Genomic DNA, 18,465 nt, shown 5'->3' on the forward strand with positions numbered 1-18,465 from the left:
ATATAGCTCAGCCTACAAGTGTGTTGAAGAGTTTTTTATCCAATTATTTTGTATATAAAATATTTTTGTGGGGGCTACACACCACCTACACCTAATTAAGTCGCTTTAGCCTTTGTTTGTCAAATGGTGTTAAGTATATAGAAAATATTTTTTGAAAATTTTGGGAGGGCCATGGTCCCACCTTGTCTCCATGTATTTTTGCCCCTGGGTCTAGTACATAACATAACAAACATTAGGCTTACTACCGTAGAAAAATATGGCATTGTAGACTTCTCAGTCTTCTCTGCTCCTATGCTAGGACATTGTTCAAAAGAAAATTTTAAACCAACAAGAAGAGGAATACTAACTGATTTGGCATTCTTCATATTGAAGCGGCGCAGAATCCATTCAACATAGCTCATATGAGTTTTCCAGATCTTCTTGGTCTTTCTATCTCTAAGTACAACCATCTCAAGTACCTAATTATCATCGGATCCTTCATGTCAAATTCTAGCCAACTAAACTTTCAATGCTGCAATGTCACTTTTGCCAGTGCCTGCAACTAACATGTCATTGACATACAATAACAAGATAATAAAGCCACCATTATTATTAGTATGCTAATAAGTACATTAATCAGCTTCATATCCACTACAAGAAAATGTTTATTTTGGAACATGAGGGTGAAACGGACTTTACCCGTTTGTAATAAAAAACGGGTTGAAACCGTTTTTTATATTAGAAACCGTTTCTCAATCGTAAGTCACTCATTTTAACCCTCACCAAACCGAAGAGGTCATTCTCTGGTTCTTGTAAGAACGAAGGACGGAAAGAGTTCGAGAGAAAGGGAAACTTGCTCGAAAAGGACGGAAAGAGTTCGAGAGAAAGGAAAAATTGCTCGAAAAGCTACGAAAATCCAGTCGTTTCCCGACGAACTTAGGATTGATGAAGATTTATCAATTTCTGAGAGAAAATCCATTTCGTTACTCAATGTCGATCGATTCTTTGTCTAAGATCTGTGCAACCTAAGGCTGGGATTGTCGAAATCCCTTCGTCTCCCATGTAAGATATTGTTTTCTTTCAATTTTCTCTTCGATCTATCATTTTCTATGATTTTGGAACCCTATTACGCGATTTTTAGTTAGATCTGATTTGATTTATCATTGATTTACATGTGTTCTTTCCAACAATGTTTTTGGCTTCGAAATTTGTTCAAAAAATCAGTTTGTGTCTACGAATCGAGTTTTCTTTGACGTCTATGGTGGATTTCGTTCAAGGATTGGTTAGGGTTTCGTTTTTTTATATTTTTAACTTAAATGTGCAATTCGAATGAAGATTTAGTGCTTTTAGTTTGGATTTTTTTTTTTCTGATTTTTAATTCATGCTGTGGAGTTCTTCAATTTGCAATGATCGATATGAGACACTAAAATGTTGAAATGAAATATCCCTTGTATTTTTAGTTAGGAAAAATCTTTTTTGACCTTTCAATTGTAGGGATGTTGCCAATGACAATGACTTTGAAGGAATGTTTGTTCTTTAATGTCTGTTATTAAGTTTTGTTTTAGGATACTATCAAAAAATTTTTGTAGAGTTTATGCTTGATACAAACCCAACCAATACACTAAACATACCTAGATGTTAATGGTGTGATAAGTTAAGCTCTTTTTGAAAACATATGGGATTTGATGATAATAACTTGATTTTATGAATTTTCATTATATATATATATATATATATATATTTATTAACTTTTAGTATATTTTTTTATCTTTTATTTTTCTTGTTTTTTCCTGTTTTCAACGTTTTTTTTTCCGAAGTTTACCCTTGCCGTTTTAAACCCGTACTCCGACTTTGTAATTTATCTTTCGATATTATTTCTAAACTTGTTTCAAATGATTGACAGGTAGGTTTAGCCGAACCATCTATTTTTGTAATTAATCTTGAAATAATGGGAACTTATTTATTGTTGATTGCTTTGTTGAGTCTCTACAGTCAATCTTGCACCTCCTTTCATTGTCATTGTTCTATGTTCTAGGTTGGGATCATTGCATTGAAACAATGTTTTGCGAGTTTACTAATCCTTGGTTCACTGAGGATGCTGGCGAGCTACATTGCAAGTGTTCATATGATCAAGAAGTTGTAAAACAGTTACATCAACTGTATGGAGAAGATCGCATAGTAAGTGTTATACTTGGGCCTTCAATTTTGTTGGGCTGGTTTATTCAGGCTTTGTGATAACCACCCATGGTTTTGCTCTCGATAATGCAGCTATTAAGAGTTAGACCAAAGAAGCTCGGCTTAGGTATGTCTATCCTCTTTTTTTTTTTTTTTTTTCCTGTTTAACCTAAACAATTAGGGACTAATATGCAATCCCAAATTTATTTTAGGCACCGCTTACTCTCATGGGCTGAAGCGTGCATCCGGAAATTTTATTCTTATCATGGATATTGCTGATCCATCCCACCATGTAAGTGTATTTGATGGGATTTAGGATCATTACATGGTTTTGTTCTGGTAGCATACTAGGAACTGTACAGTAGTAGATATAACCTATGATACCTTGATGCTGGTACACGTGTCAAATCATGTATCAAAAAGGATGTAATGCAGAAAATGGAAGAAAATCTTAAATTTAAATTGTTGTCTAGACTTATTTACAAGACATCAATGTGACTATAACGATGTCTAGTTAGAAATGTTACAATGAAATATTCATGATTTTCAATTGTTTAAATTCCATGCCCTTGGCCTTCTAACTTCTTCATATGGTAATGGCAGACCTTTGGAGTAAATGTATTTTCTTTTACTTCTTCTAACATTGTACATCCCTTTGAAGTTTCTTTAGATGATTAAAACAAGGTTCATCACCAGTATGTTTATTGCTAATAATTCAGTATGGTCATCTGTTTGAGTAAATGGCATCAAAGGTTTTTGTGTTTTCAATTTTAGCTTGCCCTCAAAAGGCTTATAGAAGTTCCACAATAATGGTGAACTCTTTTGCGTCGAAGTATATGCAGATGTATTCCATTTAATTTTATTATTTTTGTGTTAACATAATTATTTATTATGCGTTATTTATGTCAAAGTACTTTGCTCTAAACGCTATTGATTTGCTATAAGCTTTATATATTTATGTCAAAGTATATAATTTTTAAATTTTTATTTAAAAATTTTCTATAAGCTTTAAAATACTATTTGATCTATATATTCTTGTATAGGTGTTGCAGGGTGGCAAGCGTTGGCCACTTGCTGCAAAAGCCTAGTTGAATTAGACCTTAAGTGATGTTACAACATCAGGCCTTTCACAAATTTATCAATAGCCCCATTCGCATTGGATCTCTTGATCTGCTATATCACCTCCCATTCACAAGAAAAATAAAAACAAATTTGCATCCCAACTACAAGGATTTGAGGTCAGTAAAGGGGGGCAATAGAGGGTTTGGATTGCTATTATACTTTTGTTTTGACATTATGGACAATGTTTACCTGGATTATAGCTTTTAATCAGAAATAAACTTGAAGGCCATGCATAAGACTAGTAAACAAACATCTAAATTGAATGAGACAAAAATCTAGTATTAAAAAGTACAAAAACTACACTGAAATGGAACAAACCAACCTTCCTGACAACCTTTTGTTGCTACTAGGAGATGATGCTTCAGGTGCTAGAGCAGGTGCTGCTGTCCCAATAGATTGTTGCACCAGGGCAGTAGCAGGTGCCACCTGTACAGTCTTAGTAGGTACATTGTCAGTATCTCCTCTGCATCATGGTTAGTGAGACATGCAACTCAATCTGCCACTATGGGTGCATCCATAATATCTAAGAGTATAACAAAACATTTATTGATAAAAATACTAAGAGACTAGAATTTGGCAAGGTAGCAATATCAAAGACAAGAGCAAGAGTAGCTAATATAAAGATAAAGTTGTATCCCTCTCCATATACCAAACTTGGAAATTTTTTCAGATTTAACATCTATCTTTGAATTGGAAGGCGAGTATTTGAAGTTTTTCTTACTAGTGTTCTCTGATTTATGGTTTGTAAGAGGTTGCGTAGTTGATGATTTGGAAAGCTTGGTCTAACTTTGTAGGACTAAAGAGCTCTACTCAACCAGAAATTGAGTCTACCTGCTGATTTATACAACCATCAGAACTTGAGGAAGCTGCTATGTGGAGTAACTTTATTCAACAAATTGTTGTAATTTGGCAGGTAAATTTCCAAAGATTTCGTCTAAGATATTTTCCTTTTGCAATCCGGAAGTCAATGGTATGGACAACATGTAAGTTGAAGTAAAATTTTGAAGAAAATATCCATCTTTAGATTCTTTTGCTTGATGATTGAGTCTTTGTGACTGGTTTTTCATATTAGTTTTACTGCCACCATCGCATCTTTATATGAGCTTATTGCAGTAATACTATGCAGGCTGGTTATTTTATTTGCTCTGTTTTCTATGAGTGCGGATATGATTGGTTTGGTTAGAATAGCTGATGTGTTTCTCTGGTGTTTCTTACTTATAAGGTTTGATCTTCTCAAGATGAAGATGTTGAGCAGATTTTATTTATTTATTTATATTGCATTACATTAGTGTGGGGGTGAAATTCATGTGGTTGGGTTGGAGCTCCTGTGGTTAGTTCTTCTTTTGTAAGTTTGATTATACTCAACCTATGACATAGTGTCATCTCATTTTCCAAATATTTAGCTTGACATGTATACTAGTACAATGTTTCATTCTAGAACTTAACTTGTCAAATTGGTTATGAAGCTGAGTAAATCATATATTATAAAATCACTTGAATCCCCTGAAGCTCGTCTTTTAAAAGCTTGAGTTGTAGAGGCTCTACAAGTACTCAAATATGTAATTCAATGTACCGAAGCTCATTGGTGTCCTTCAAATAGTGGAGTGAGTTTTCTCTGTTTTGAAGAAACCAAAACTCAAACAGAAGAATTTACTTGCCTGTTTTTGGAGTTTTAACACTTTAACTACAACCATACTTCAATAACTTACTTAATATGATGTTTTTCTTATTATTTTTATTAGCTAAGCCACTTATAAGTTCCATCTTCATGATAATAGCAGATAAAGGATTCGTTGAAAGTGTGGGGTCTTTAGATGAAGGTCCATACTGTCAATAGTGCATAAAGGAGTTATGCAGTGGCTTAGCCTGACTATTTTTGAATTTCTATGAACATGATTTTTTATTCTATTTACAAGCTGTTGCAGATTCGATATGAAGTAGCAACTACCTTGTCCTTTTATTCATGAAATTTGAGTAGTCCTTTAATTTCTAGAGGTTTTGTTACATATTTTAGTGTGATTTTGGTAATAATGGAGATTTCTAACATGCAAGCTAATTTTATAGTGGAAAACATCTGTCATTGAATGGTCTTGTTAGTTATACTTACAGATCTTGATAAGTGGCATTGGTTTCATAGTTACTGCAATTTCATTGTGTTTTAGATTTCCTTCTGACATTGTTGTCGTGCTTTCTTTTCTTAAGGTTTCCAAACCCAAACGTTTCCCAATGAGTAGATCTGGTTATGGGCGTAAAGGACAAGCAATTCTATTGCTAACCAATGGTGAAGTACTTGGGAATGGCAACCTTAGTGGCAGTGAATCTCTAAATGAGGGACAATTGCGGTTTATTTGTAGTATTATACGACATTTTGTAATTTTGATGGTGAAGTATTTAATAATTTTGTAAATCATGACTAATTGTAACTCTTTTTATCTATAAATGATGTGATAGAGAACCTCAATGTTCTCTATTTGTGTTAGTTTTGACTGCAGTTAATAGGTACGTAGAAAAAAAAAATTTAAAAATTGAATTTTTGAAAAAACGTTTAGATATCGGTTTGTAATCGATGTGTAAAGTCTTAAATTTAGAACATCAGTCTTATAGACATCGGATTTTTAATCGATGTCTAAGGTCATTTTTTTGTGATAGTGTTTTCAGATTCGGAACGGTTATAAGCCGTTCCAAATTCTAATATATGGAACGGTTTTTAACCGTTCCAAATCCTCAAATCCGTTTAAACTCATTAACGACGCCTCGATTAGAGACGGTCCGTAAACCGTTTCATACTTGCTTAGGAACGGTTATAAACCGTTCCTAATTTCCATATTTGTTGTAGTGATCTACAAAATTCCAAGTTCAAAATAAAGGAATCAAATCTCTTATACCAACACCTTGGCTCTTGTTTTAGATCGTACAATGATTAAATTAGCCGAAATTAGATTCTTCTTATTTTCATCTACAAAACCTTCAGGTTGAGTCATATAAATTTCTTCATTAAGATTATCATGCAAAAAGGCAGCTCTAACATCTAACTGCTCCAACTCTAAATCAAGTACTGTCACAATGCTTAATACAACGCAAATAGTATCTAAATGAAAAATTGGAGAAAATATCTCGTTAAATCAGTACCTGAAATTTGAGCATATCCTTTGGATACTAACCAGGCCTTACACATTTTAATATTCCCATTAGCATCACTTTTCAGTTTGTATACACATTTGCAACCATTAGCTTTTCTCCTCTTAGGTTGCTGAACTAATTCCCAGTTTTATTTTTATGCAAAGGTTCCATTTCTTCCTCCATAGACACTCTCCAGTGGTTAGCATCCATAGAATCGCATGCCTCTTGATACAAGATAGGTTCACATTCTTCATTGACACAAACATAAGCTATCACATAATCCCTGAGATAAGTTGGAGATTTTCTCTCTTTGTGATCAGCTTTGATTTCCTTGAGTCTCGATACCAAATTGCTCATCATCAATCATATCTTCAAATTCCTAATTTTCTAGAATATTTTGAATATTATCTAAAAATTCAATTTCAAAATTCTCCTTTGTTTCTGAGTTTTGATGCGCGCACCTTTTCTGCAACGAATCATCATTAAAAACATATTGGCCTATTAAAATCTTGTAGGCTGTAGGATCAACCAATTTGCATCCCTTCACTCCATTTGCATAACCAAGAAAAATACACTTTTTGGACCTGGCGTCCAATTTATTCCTCTGCTATTATGGAATCAATGCATACGTATCACAACCAAAGGTACGTAGGCAAGAATAATTAATAGTTCTTTCTAACCATACCTCCTTTGGAATTTTGCATTCATGCACCGCATTAGGAGAATGATTAACCAAATAAGAAGTAATATGAACTGCGTCAACCCATCCATCCTAGTTGAAACTAACCTACGTCAAGCACAATCCATAAGCAAACGATTCATATGTTCCGCCACTACTTTGTTGTGGTGTATCAATAACTCTATATTGCTTATAAATCATAGGCTTACTACAATAGTCCTTGAGTTCATTCAAGGAATATTCTGTTCCATTATCAGTTCTCGAATACTAAATCTTTTTCCCTTTCTGATTTTCAATCAATACTTTAAATTTTTTGAAATATGGCATTCTTCCTTTTGAACATAAACACCCACACTTTTCTAGAGATATCATCAATAAAAAAAAGACAAAATATGAAGCACCTCCAATAAATTCAGTAGGAGCTTCCCAAGTATCAGAATGTACTAATTCAAACACATCCTTGCTTCTAGCAATAGAAGAGGGAAAACTAGCTCGATGATGTTTTCCATATAAGCAATCTTCACAAAAATCTAAATTAATAGATTTTAAACTTGGAAATAAATTTCGACCAAGAAGTACCTTTAATCCTTGCTTACTCATGTGGCCCAAGCACCTATGCCAAGTCATAACTAAATTGATCACCACAAAAGAGATATTGTACACTCTGACCAGGATATTAAAAGAAGCTAACCATAATAGATATTGAAACTAGAAATAACTGACATGACAAGCTCTAGTCTACCTGCATAAGAAGGCAATCTTGATTTCTAGCCTTCTATCCTTTTATAAATTCGATCAATACAAGGTTGGCAAAAAGAATAGTTTAAACGGGAAGAAAAAAGGGGAAGGCCAAGATATTTAATTGGAAGACTACTCTGATTAAATCCAAACAAGCTCAAAGATCTTTTCTTATTGAAATGAGATTCACTAAAAAACACCAAACTCTTTTCATCATTAACTTGAAGATTCGACAAGTTAAAAAAGATCTCTCAAATCTTCCAAATAGAAATAATAGAAAAATCAACATTTTTGGACAAGGAGCGAAACATCATCTGCAAAACTAAGATGAGAAATCCCATTACCATCATGAATATTTGGAACAACAGTCTCCCTAAAATCAACTTTTTCTTGCAAGATACATGAAAAACCTTCCATAACTTAAGTGAACAAATAAGGTGACAAAGGATCACCTTGCCTCAACCCTCTCTGACTCTGAAATTACCCGTGGGATGAACAATATGATTGAAAACCAAGGGGTGGAAACACATTCAAGAAAAGTCTAATCTAGAAATCTGGAAATCTTAATTGGGACAAGATAGAGTCCAAAAAATTCCAAGTGACACGATCATAGGCTTTCCTAATGCTAATTTTAACACAAATAGAATGAGGGGAATTTTTAAGATGATAGTTATGTACCATTTGATGAGCAGGGATAATAGTATCCCAAATTCTTCTACCCATAATAAAAGTAGATTGATGACAATTAACAATGGGGAGAAGAGACCAGGATACCTTGTTTACCAAAATTTTGGAGATAATTTTATAAAGGAAATTGTATAGTGCAATTGGTCTAAATTTCTCCAATTTCTTCGCATTCTCTTCCTTTGGGATGAGACAAAGTAAAGTGGCATTCACTTGTTTTCTCTAGTTAATTATAGACATTTACAAAATTTCATTTTATGTAAAATAAAATTCATGATAGGATTACATTTGTGTTAACGAACAAACCAATATATGAAAGAAGTATGTACATCATACAGGACTACAAAAAAGATACAACAAATCCGTGGCTAGTATAGACCCATAGGACTATGAATGTCAATCCATTGTAGTTGGAGTTCCACTTCCCCACATTCCACATTTCTCAGTCTAAGAAAAGAATCTTGAACAACCTTGCCATCCTTCCAAATAATACGACTCTCTTCAGATAAGCAATTCTTTCTACTTGGTGACACCTTTCTGATTATTGTACCACTTGGAAGACCTTCCAAGTTCATCTTTACCGCTTCTATATACGGCCTAATGTCGAACTCTGCATTTCCCATTTTTTCATTGAAGGTGAATGTATTCTTGTCAAAAACTGCCTACAACCACATAAAAGAAAGAACGAGTTAGTATTGTTACCTAAAGTTAGTAAGTGTTAAGTCTAATGTCAAACTCTGCATCTCCCATTACTCTAGTTTTGTTTAGGGAAGTAGCTAATGTTGGCATATTTTGTGTCAAAGTATCTTACAGCCCAACATATAACTATGTGGTTTTTTAATTAAACGGTTGGACTATGGATTATCTAAATCAATGAGGGTCAAACTGAATTCCATTAGTGTAATTTGATATGGGATTCCAATATCAAAATTTGACGGATTAGTAATTATCCTATGGCCATCTAGACACTAATTCTCAATATGATGGGTTAAAACCTAGAGATTCCATCCCCCCAAGCTATACTCTGTGCCTATTATTCATTCTCTAAAAAGAAAGATTTCTATTAGCATTATGTTGGAGAGCTGGATAGAAAAAAGTGAATTTTGTGTTGTGCTCTTTTTATTTAGTTTGTACTCTATTTTGATTGTTATTGTTGATTCTCGGACTATTTTTTGACAAAACCACTTAAAAAGAGATTGTTCTAATTTGATCCTTTTACCTACTTAAACTCAAAGTAGAAACTTGAGATTTCTATCCCGCCTATTCGACTTCTTTCACCCATATTGGAATGCAATACCCAACATGTAGAGAAAAATACTTACAAGCTTTACTGGGAGATTAGGATCTGCAACACCAAGTGTTAACTCTTCATTCCACTCAGGATTGACATCCTTTTTCTTCACACTGGTCTTCAATTTCTGCATCAAATTTATACAATATCAGAATAGTAGTATTTATAACACTAGAGAGAGAAGATATGAACATACTGCAATTAATATAATAAACATGACTTTAGATAGAAAAATGGAGGAACATGATTAAAAAACAACTGAATTTCAAGATAGAGCGAGGAAATGGAAGACTAACATTTTGTGTAAAATACTAAGTGCGGGAATTACGATAATCAAAATAAATCACTAATCACTTTCACTATTTCTTTGAAAACCAGGCTTCCAATGTCTCAATCGTTATGAAAAACTGATATCTCCTTCAGAGAAGTCCTAAAACAAGTTGCTTATAAATTTATAAGAGATATTTAGTGATCAACATTTGACAAATTTACGATTCAGGATCACTGTTCATATTAATCACCAAAACATGAACAATAACGAATTCGGAGGTTTTTAAAAGTGACTATTTTGCAGGTTTGAAGTGACAATTTTTTCACTTTTTAGTAATTAAAATAAAAAGTGTCCGGAATCGTAAATAATTCATTTTCATCAGGTCACGAAATAGTAATTCACCCAATTTTTGATCCTTATAAATATGAAAAATGCTTATCGACTAGGCACATACCCATGAAATTCCGGCATCCAAGTGATTTAGTTGGATGTCGGAAATTCATTATATGCAATCCGTCACGTCACATTAGGAGCCAAGCCCTTATCTATCTCAGCACCACTCTAGAACATTGAGAAATTGTCAAAACCTAGAACTAATCTAGAGCTAAAACATATATTTCTTTTAATTGGGAACAAAAATATTCCATTGGGGGGTCTGCCTCAACCCCAGATTACTCTCCAAAAAAAAAAAAAAAAAAAAATTCCATTGGCCTTGGGTGCTACTGTGATCCCCAAAAAAAGAAAAAAAAAAAAGATGAAACACATTAACAAGGGCATGTCACATAGAATGTCGGATTCTAAATTCATAGATTTTGGAGTCCGTTTAAAGAACTATTGATATGGGTTTTGTATTATTTTTTTCAAATGGAAAATTAACCACATAGTCAGCAGCAACATCAACAACAATGGAAAATAATTATAGTTTTTTTTCAGTGACAAGAACCACACATCGAGCCATAGTTCAATCAGATCCAATATATTAAGAAACACACCGCATGTCATTGAACCATAAATAAAAAGATAAAGTATGGATAAACAGAAACCAATTAAGTAGGACAACAGACAAGAGATTGAAACTATCAGACACGCTAAACAAAATAGTGATTAAGTGGGTTTTCTTTCCAATATTACCTGTTTGCCCATCTTAATCACGACGTAAGGATCACTACTACAAAGATCACGAATAGCCAGATTAATTCCCCGATGAACCCGAATTCTAAGAAGACCCAAGAAATTCTCCATTTAAAAAGGAAGTAGAAGCAAATGAAGAAGAAGAAATATTGGGACTTTCAATTTGAGCCTCCTTTAAACAAAACAAGTCCCCCCTCTATTTATTGAGAAAAATGCTTCACTCCTGCGTTAGACATTGGCTCTAACACTGAGTAGTTGACCTGACAGTATATAGAGAACGGTTGATTTTCTAATTTGTTTCTCGAGGAAATAAATGTATGGTTATCTGTGCACTACTAGGTCAACTAAGTGTTGGAACCAGTCCAAGACAGGTACTGTAGCACGACTCATTTATTTTAAATGAGTCAAACTATTTCAATAGACGTAAAATTATTTATTAATGTATATTTATATTTAAATTCTGTTACTATTTTTAATTATAAGGTGGATTAATAGAACCTTAATTACAAAATAATATTTTATATATAATAAATACTTAAATCATCAAAATTAATTATATTTTATCAAAAAAACCAAAAAATAAGTAACAGATCACTCAGCTGACATTTTGTGGCCAAAGGAGTCATCTTGTGTACCGTGAAGGACTAAATATTATGAATGAGTCAAATTAGACTATTTCATGATCCTGCCGCTGCGTCTAGGATTGGGATAACACAATGGCCGTGCTCCAGGAGTTTGATAACTTTAATGAACTCCTGATTTTCTATTGGATTTGGAAATTGTCTATGCAATTAAGGCGACTAGGATGCCTATCACGTTAATTGACCTAAGATCCAAGATGACTTGTCCAATTCTTTTGTAGGTATCAACTGAGTCAACAGGTTTTGTCTAAATTTGTCTATATGTGAAGTGTTAAGTGAGCAATATGAGTTAAGATTTTTTTACTAAACTATTTTTCATGAAGTGAGTGAGGGCCTGTAGTAAATCAAGGATGGGTAGTGTTATAAGCACCCCAATTATTACCAAGGACAACCCACACCATAGTCAAATTGTTGTCTTATTTCGGTTAAAAATTTTATTTTTGGTGAGGATGATCTCTCTAGTGAAGAAATCATCCTCATAAAAAATCATCAATTCCAATACTCTTAACACCATCACAACAAGTTGAAGAACCGTAAATCGTTCACTATTTTTGTAAACTGCTTTTGATGGGATTAGAAAATTTGGAATAGGCTGATTTTTGGTGAGGATTATCTCTTCACAATAGAGATCATTCTAAAAAACACTCTGCCTATCCTGAAATTTTAATCAATATAACAAAAAAAAATTGGCTAGGGTTTGGGGGTACCCTTGGTAATAATTGGGGTGCTTATAATCCTACCCTTCAAGGATATATTATTGAAAGGCCTAACCTTAATCCTTTTGGAGATTAAAAACATTTTGATTGAGTCAAACTTAAAATTAATAGTGGGAGCTATTGGGAAAAATACATTGCCAAAGATATGAAGAATAAAGAAAAACAGGAAAGAAAAAGAGAACAATCACAAAGGACAAAAACCTTCGTGGTTCAACAAGATTGCCCACGGGACAGAACAACGAAGCTTTCTTTTTCACTAAGACAAGGAAAAACAATGCACATGAGTGTTTATAATGTACCCCACACTCAATCTCTCACCAGTTTCTTAAAATTTGATTACCCAAGAATTAACTTAATAAAACGTACAGTCCAATACCCAAATATATAAGGGGAAGACTCAAGATCAACTAGGATTCATATTAGAAGTGGAGTGAAGTTCAAAACCCGATGAGCTAGTGGTTGGTTACCAATATCCTAATATAACAAGAAAACCACTTCCACAAAAAAACAAAAAAAACAAAAAAAATTCCTATTTACAATAGGAGTAATATAACTCTCACTCCCACCATACAACATTCTCCCACTTGACGACTAGTTTCTTCTTTTGCAAAAAACACTCGCACTGAACAGTTGCTCACTATCTCCAATGATCAACATAACTGCCACATTATCTCTACTATGAAACTTTTGCAAAATGATTCATCCATCTTCCACTAAGTCATGAACAAAATGATACTGAACTTCAACGTTCTTAGTTCGGGCATGCTAAACAGGATTTCTTGTCAAATGCAATGCACTTTGACTATCACAAGGAATGACTATTAAATTTTGCTCGAAATCCAATTTATCTTGCAATCTCTTCAACCATATACCTTCTTTAAATGCATGTGTAGCTAACATGTATTTTTCTGCTGTAATAGATAAGGCTACCACAAATTGTAAATTTGATTGTCAACTTACTACAACACAAACTCAAGGGAAAACATAACTATTGGTTGATCTCTTTTTATCTCGATCACCAGCATTATTTGAATCAACAAAACCAACCAAGTCTAAATTTTTTACTTTCACCATAGCAAATAGAGTTTTCAACAATACCCTTCAAGTGAAGAAGGATCCACTTCATAGCATTCCAATGCTCTCTCCCTGATTCCCATATACCCATTAATAACTCCCACTACTTATGCAATATCGGGTCTACTACATACCAAAACAAACATTAAGTTTACTAACGCAGACAAATATGATATTGTAGATATGTCATTCTTCTATGCTTTTGTGCTAGGATATTGCTCATAAGACATATTTAAACAAACAAGAAGAGGAATATTAACTGGTTTGGCATTCTTCATTGAAGAGGCGAAGAATCCTTTAACATAACTTTTTTGAGTTATCTAGATCTTCTTGCTCTTTCTATCTCTAAGTACAACCATCCCAAGTATCTAATTAACTGCTCCCAAATCCTGTATGTCAAACTCTAGCTAACTGAGTTTTCAATGTTTCAGTGTCGCTTTTGCTAGTGCCTACAACTAACATGTCATTGACATATAATAACTAGAAAATAAAGCCACCATTATTATCAGTACGATAATAAATACATTAATAGTTTCATATCTAAAAAATTTCAAGCTCAAAATAAAGGAATCAAACCTCTTACACTAATACCTTGGCACTTGTTTTAGACCGTACAATAATTTAGTTAGGCGAGATCAGATTCTTCTTATTTTCATCTACAAAGCCTTTGGGTTGAGTCATAGAAATTTCTTAATTATGATTACCATGCAAGAAGGTAGTTCTAACATCTAGCTACTCCAACTCTAAATCAAGTACTACCGCAATGCTTAATATAGAATGCGAATGGTATCTAAATGAAAAATTAGAAAATAATATCTTGTTAAAATCAGTACCTAATTTTTGAGCATATCCTTTGGATACTAACCAGACCTTATACCTTTCAATATTGCCATTAGCATCCTTTTTGCTTGTATACACATTTACAACCAGTAGTTTTTCTTCCTTTAGGTTGCTGAACTAACTCCCAAGTTTTATTTTTATGCAAAATTTCCATCTCTTCCTCCATAGACACTCTCCAGTGGCTAGCATCCCTAGAATCACATGCCTCCTGATACAAACTAGGTTCACATTCTTCAGTGATACAAGCATAAGCTATCACATAATACTGGAGAGAACTTGGAGATTTTCTCTCTCTTTGTGGTCAGCTTTGATTTTCTTGAGTCTTGATACTAGATTGTTCATCATTAACCATATCTTACAATTCTTGATTTTCTAGAAGATTTTGAATATTATCTAAAACTTTAATTCCAAAATTCTCCATTGTTTTTGGGTTGTTATGCACATACCTTTCTGCAACGAATCTTCATTAAAAACATCTTGGCTTATAAAAATCTTGCGGGCTGTAGGATCTGACAATTTGTATCCCTTTACTCTATCTGCATAACCAAGAAAAATACACATTTTGGACTTGACGTCCAATTTAGTCCTCTTCTCTTTAGGAATCAATGCATAAGTATCACAACCAATGGTGCGTAGGTAGGAATAGTTAATAGGTTTTTCAAACCATACCTCATTTGGAATTTTGCAATCACGCGCCGCATTAGGGAAATGATTAACCAAATAAGAAGCAATATGAACAACTTCAGCCCAAAAACACTGATCCATCCCAGTTGAAACTAACACACATCAAGTACAATCCATACACATATGATTCATATGTTTTGCCTGTCAGATTTTAAAAATTCGTAACAAAAACCCATGGTCTATATCACGATCCAAAACCCAGGGGTGAGGAAATTTTTTGAGATCTACTATTATAGTTTGATGGTAATTCTAGATACTCAATTTATAACTTCTCATTTTAAAAATGCAAAACAAAAAAATTTTCTCAGCTTGACCTTTGGTCACTCTAAAATCCATAACTTAAAATTTAAATATCGAACTATCTTGATTATTTTTCCTATATGTTTTTTACTCGATTAACTAACAATAAAAAATGCAGAAAACTCTTATAATTTTTAATTTCTAATTTACACATATCTTTAAATCAATATTTACAAACCCAAATTTCTATTTTAGAATATGTAACTGTAAGTTTGTGGATTTTTAAAATAATCAATTCGTAGTGAAAGTTTATGTGGCTTATATGTTTAGAAAGCCCAAGAAGTTAGGTTTTTACGAAAAATACAGAAGAGAAATATTTCTAAACATTTTTTTAAAATAAATTCACAACCCAAGTATGGTACAAAATCAGTTTCTACTGTCCTACTCTTACGTTCTTGACAAAAAATTCAATTTTTAAAGAAAGTCGACTCAAAAAAATTCAATATAGACTATAGAAACTCAGAAAATTCAAAGAATTGCTTGGTTAAAGTTCTACACAAAAATGTTTTTTGCTACAATTTCGGCAACAATTTTCTTTGAAAACAATTCTCAAAATAAATATTTAAATTGCTTTGTTTGTTTTGAAAATAATATCGTAAAAACTCATGGAGGTCAGTGAAACATCAAAATTGATCTTGTCAGTTTTACATTTTTATAGATTTTTCTACAATTTATTCAATCCAACTGGTTCTAATCCAACATATTTATCATATTCCACCAAATTCAAGCAACAAACAATAATAAGTGGGTTTTGATATATTTTCATAACATTAATTGAAAGCTTAAAGAGAACAATTCAAAAAGAAAATCTTAAAAATGATCATAACAACTAAATGAACAAATGTTGTCTCTAAATTTATTAATACTACCCAACTATGAATCTAAACATATTCCTTCCAGTACAAATAAAGTTTAAACTTATCACGTAAGTTCTTAAACTTATCAAAATCAAATAGTTCCAAGAGAACTAAATGAAAATAAAAAGATCTACATTTGAAACTAGGAAAAGAGATTCCTTCTAATAGTCTTCTTGCCTGTCATCGCCACTTATCTCAATTTAAATTTTTTTTGGTAAACAACCATGAGTCCTAAAACTCCATAGGATCTTTTTTTATTTCCAAAGATTATAAAAATAATAAGAAAACATGGCTTGCTTCATAACACATACAACGCATTCAATAAAATAAATTCATTGGAACATCAACATGCAAATATTTATCACATCTATTTCTTTATAAAAATAAATATAATGAAATGCATAAGGCTCGATTTTCGTATCAATTCGGCCAACCTTTCTTCGCTGATTTTTATACTAGTTCAGTCAGACACTCAATCTCAAAACACAAGATCTTTCTCGAGGATATTTTCTTTTATCTAAGAACATTTCATTCAACTTATTCTTTTTAGAGAACATTTCTTTCCTAAGATCCCCAACCTCATAAATAATCAAATACATTTGCAAATCACACAGAAAATATATAAAAATTAAAACTAAGAATATTCTCATTTCTTTAAGAAAATAAGAGAAAATCTTAAATTATATTGTTTGATTCACACCCATCTCATACTAAAATCTTAATTAATTTTTAAAGAGAAAGAAACCACCAACTTGATTTTATTCTTGATTTTGAAGTCTTTTGATCCTTAGGCTCCAACTTCCTTTGCTAGGTCTTCTAGTGCATTTGATTCCTAATTTTTCCTTTATCTTAAATGGAGTATTTTATGAGAAGATAATTTAAGAAGAGAGAGAAAATATGTAAATGTAATGTGCAAGAAAGATATGACATCAAGAAGGCTTCCAAGGACTCCTTCCTACTTTTAGGTTCTATTTCCTACTTTTAGGTTTTCACCCTATATTCTCATCCTTTAATAAACTCTAGGTTACATAGGTATTTTCAGACAGTGAGACCTAGTCTACTCCCTAAACTCCAAATCTCAAAATCCTAAATACCTGATTTTGACTTGCAAAGAAAATTATTCTAGGCCCTTGATTTCCATCTATAGCTACTGGTAAGACATGTGTTTGCTTTCTATTTTTACTTTGAAATCTAAACCCCAACCGTACGTGAGATTCAAAGATTGAGTATCCATCTCAACTTAAATGGCAACCACCCATTATGCCACATGGCTAAGTATCCCATACAATCTTCTAACCACCAACTATTTTAAAGGCTAAAATCACCCTTTCTTCAAATAACCCTTACATATGTGTACTAATTACTTCTTCATGACATGCTCAAATTTTAATTTGTTCTTTTCTAGATTTGTAACATTAATGACCTCTAAGTAACTAAACAGCCATCTAAATTAAGATTTGGTTGTCCACCACTATTAATATTCAAATACATTTCTTAAAATATTAATTATAAAATAGACCTTAAAATCCCTAAAAATGATTCACTTTAATTAGTTTTTCTTTACAACCATGATTTTGGCCGAGCACTGCACCACAACTCCAGTTTCTTGTGGTGTACCAATAACTTTGTACTGCTTATAATTTATATGCTTACTACAACAGTCCTTGAATTCATTCAAGATATATTCCATTCCATTATCAATACTTATATACTTAAATCTTTTTCCCTTTCTGATTTTCAACCAATGCTTTAAATTTTTTGTAATGTCATTCTTTCTTTTGAACATATACACCCACACTTTTCTAGATATATCATCAATAAAAAATCAAAATATTGAAGCACCTTCAATAAATTCAGTAGGAGCTTCCCAAGTATTAGAATGCATTAAATCAAATGCATCCTTGCTTCTAGCAACAGAAAAGGGAAAACTAGCTCTATGATGTTTTCCATACAAGAAATCTTCACAAAAATCTAAATTAATAGATTTTAAACCCGGAAGTAAATTTCGATCAAAAAGTACCTTTAGTCCTTGCTAACTCATGTGGCCCAAATGCCTATGCCAAGTCATGACTAAACGATCACTGCATAAGAGATATTGAAAACACTGACCGAGATATTAAAACAAGCTAACCATAATATATAGATATCGAAACTAGAAAGAAT

General features: G+C 32.7%; 2 protein-coding genes across 10 annotated transcripts; one reads left to right on the forward strand and one right to left on the reverse strand.

Moving 5' to 3' along the window:
* Window positions 1-692: 692 nt before the first annotated feature.
* LOC147394106 (dolichol-phosphate mannosyltransferase subunit 1-like) lies at window positions 693-5,753 on the forward strand. 9 transcript variants are annotated; one of them, XR_015181690.1, is made up of 7 exons: window positions 693-1,041; window positions 2,015-2,157; window positions 2,248-2,281; window positions 2,367-2,446; window positions 3,627-3,749; window positions 3,862-4,259; window positions 5,479-5,753. XR_015181690.1 is itself a non-coding variant. In XM_086454571.1 (6 exons), the coding sequence occupies exons 2-6, from the start codon at window positions 2,038-2,040 to the stop codon at window positions 5,508-5,510; spliced, it is 336 nt and encodes a 111-aa protein (XP_086310697.1). In that variant the 5' UTR covers window positions 715-1,041; window positions 2,015-2,037; the 3' UTR covers window positions 5,511-5,753. The 9 variants fall into 9 exon arrangements, 1 of the variants encoding a protein (XP_086310697.1); XR_015181683.1 differs by having other exon boundaries at window positions 718-1,041; window positions 3,862-4,189; XR_015181687.1 differs by having other exon boundaries at window positions 718-1,041; window positions 4,071-4,259.
* A 2,894-nt stretch (window positions 5,754-8,647) lies between these two features.
* Window positions 8,648-11,408, reverse strand: LOC147394107 (protein C2-DOMAIN ABA-RELATED 4-like). Its single transcript, XM_086453874.1, has 3 exons — window positions 11,191-11,408; window positions 9,820-9,915; window positions 8,648-9,159 (listed from the first exon to the last, which is right to left on the reverse strand). The coding sequence occupies exons 1-3, from the start codon at window positions 11,299-11,301 to the stop codon at window positions 8,866-8,868; spliced, it is 501 nt and encodes a 166-aa protein (XP_086310000.1). The 5' UTR covers window positions 11,302-11,408; the 3' UTR covers window positions 8,648-8,865.
* Between the last annotated feature and the right edge of the window lie 7,057 nt (window positions 11,409-18,465).

This window comes from Akebia trifoliata, chromosome 9 (assembly GCF_017979445.1).
Source record: "Akebia trifoliata isolate Shusen 1 chromosome 9, ASM1797944v1, whole genome shotgun sequence".
Lineage (NCBI taxonomy): Eukaryota > Viridiplantae > Streptophyta > Magnoliopsida > Ranunculales > Lardizabalaceae > Akebia > Akebia trifoliata.

Coding starts and splice junctions, on each gene's coding strand:
- LOC147394106 (XM_086454571.1), top strand. CDS start 2,038: ATGTTTTGCGAGTTTACTAATCCTTGGTTCACTGAGGATGCTGGCGAG. Junction 2,158..2,247: donor TGTATGGAGAAGATCGCATA/GTAAGTGTTATA, acceptor TCGATAATGCAG/CTATTAAGAGTTAGACCAAA. Junction 2,447..4,189: donor TTGCTGATCCATCCCACCAT/GTAAGTGTATTT, acceptor GTAATTTGGCAG/GTAAATTTCCAAAGATTTCG.
- LOC147394107 (XM_086453874.1), bottom strand. CDS start 11,301: ATGGAGAATTTCTTGGGTCTTCTTAGAATTCGGGTTCATCGGGGAATT. Junction 9,916..11,190: donor TGATTAAGATGGGCAAACAG/GTAATATTGGAA, acceptor AATTTGATGCAG/AAATTGAAGACCAGTGTGAA. Junction 9,160..9,819: donor CTAATCTCCCAGTAAAGCTT/GTAAGTATTTTT, acceptor ATGTGGTTGTAG/GCAGTTTTTGACAAGAATAC.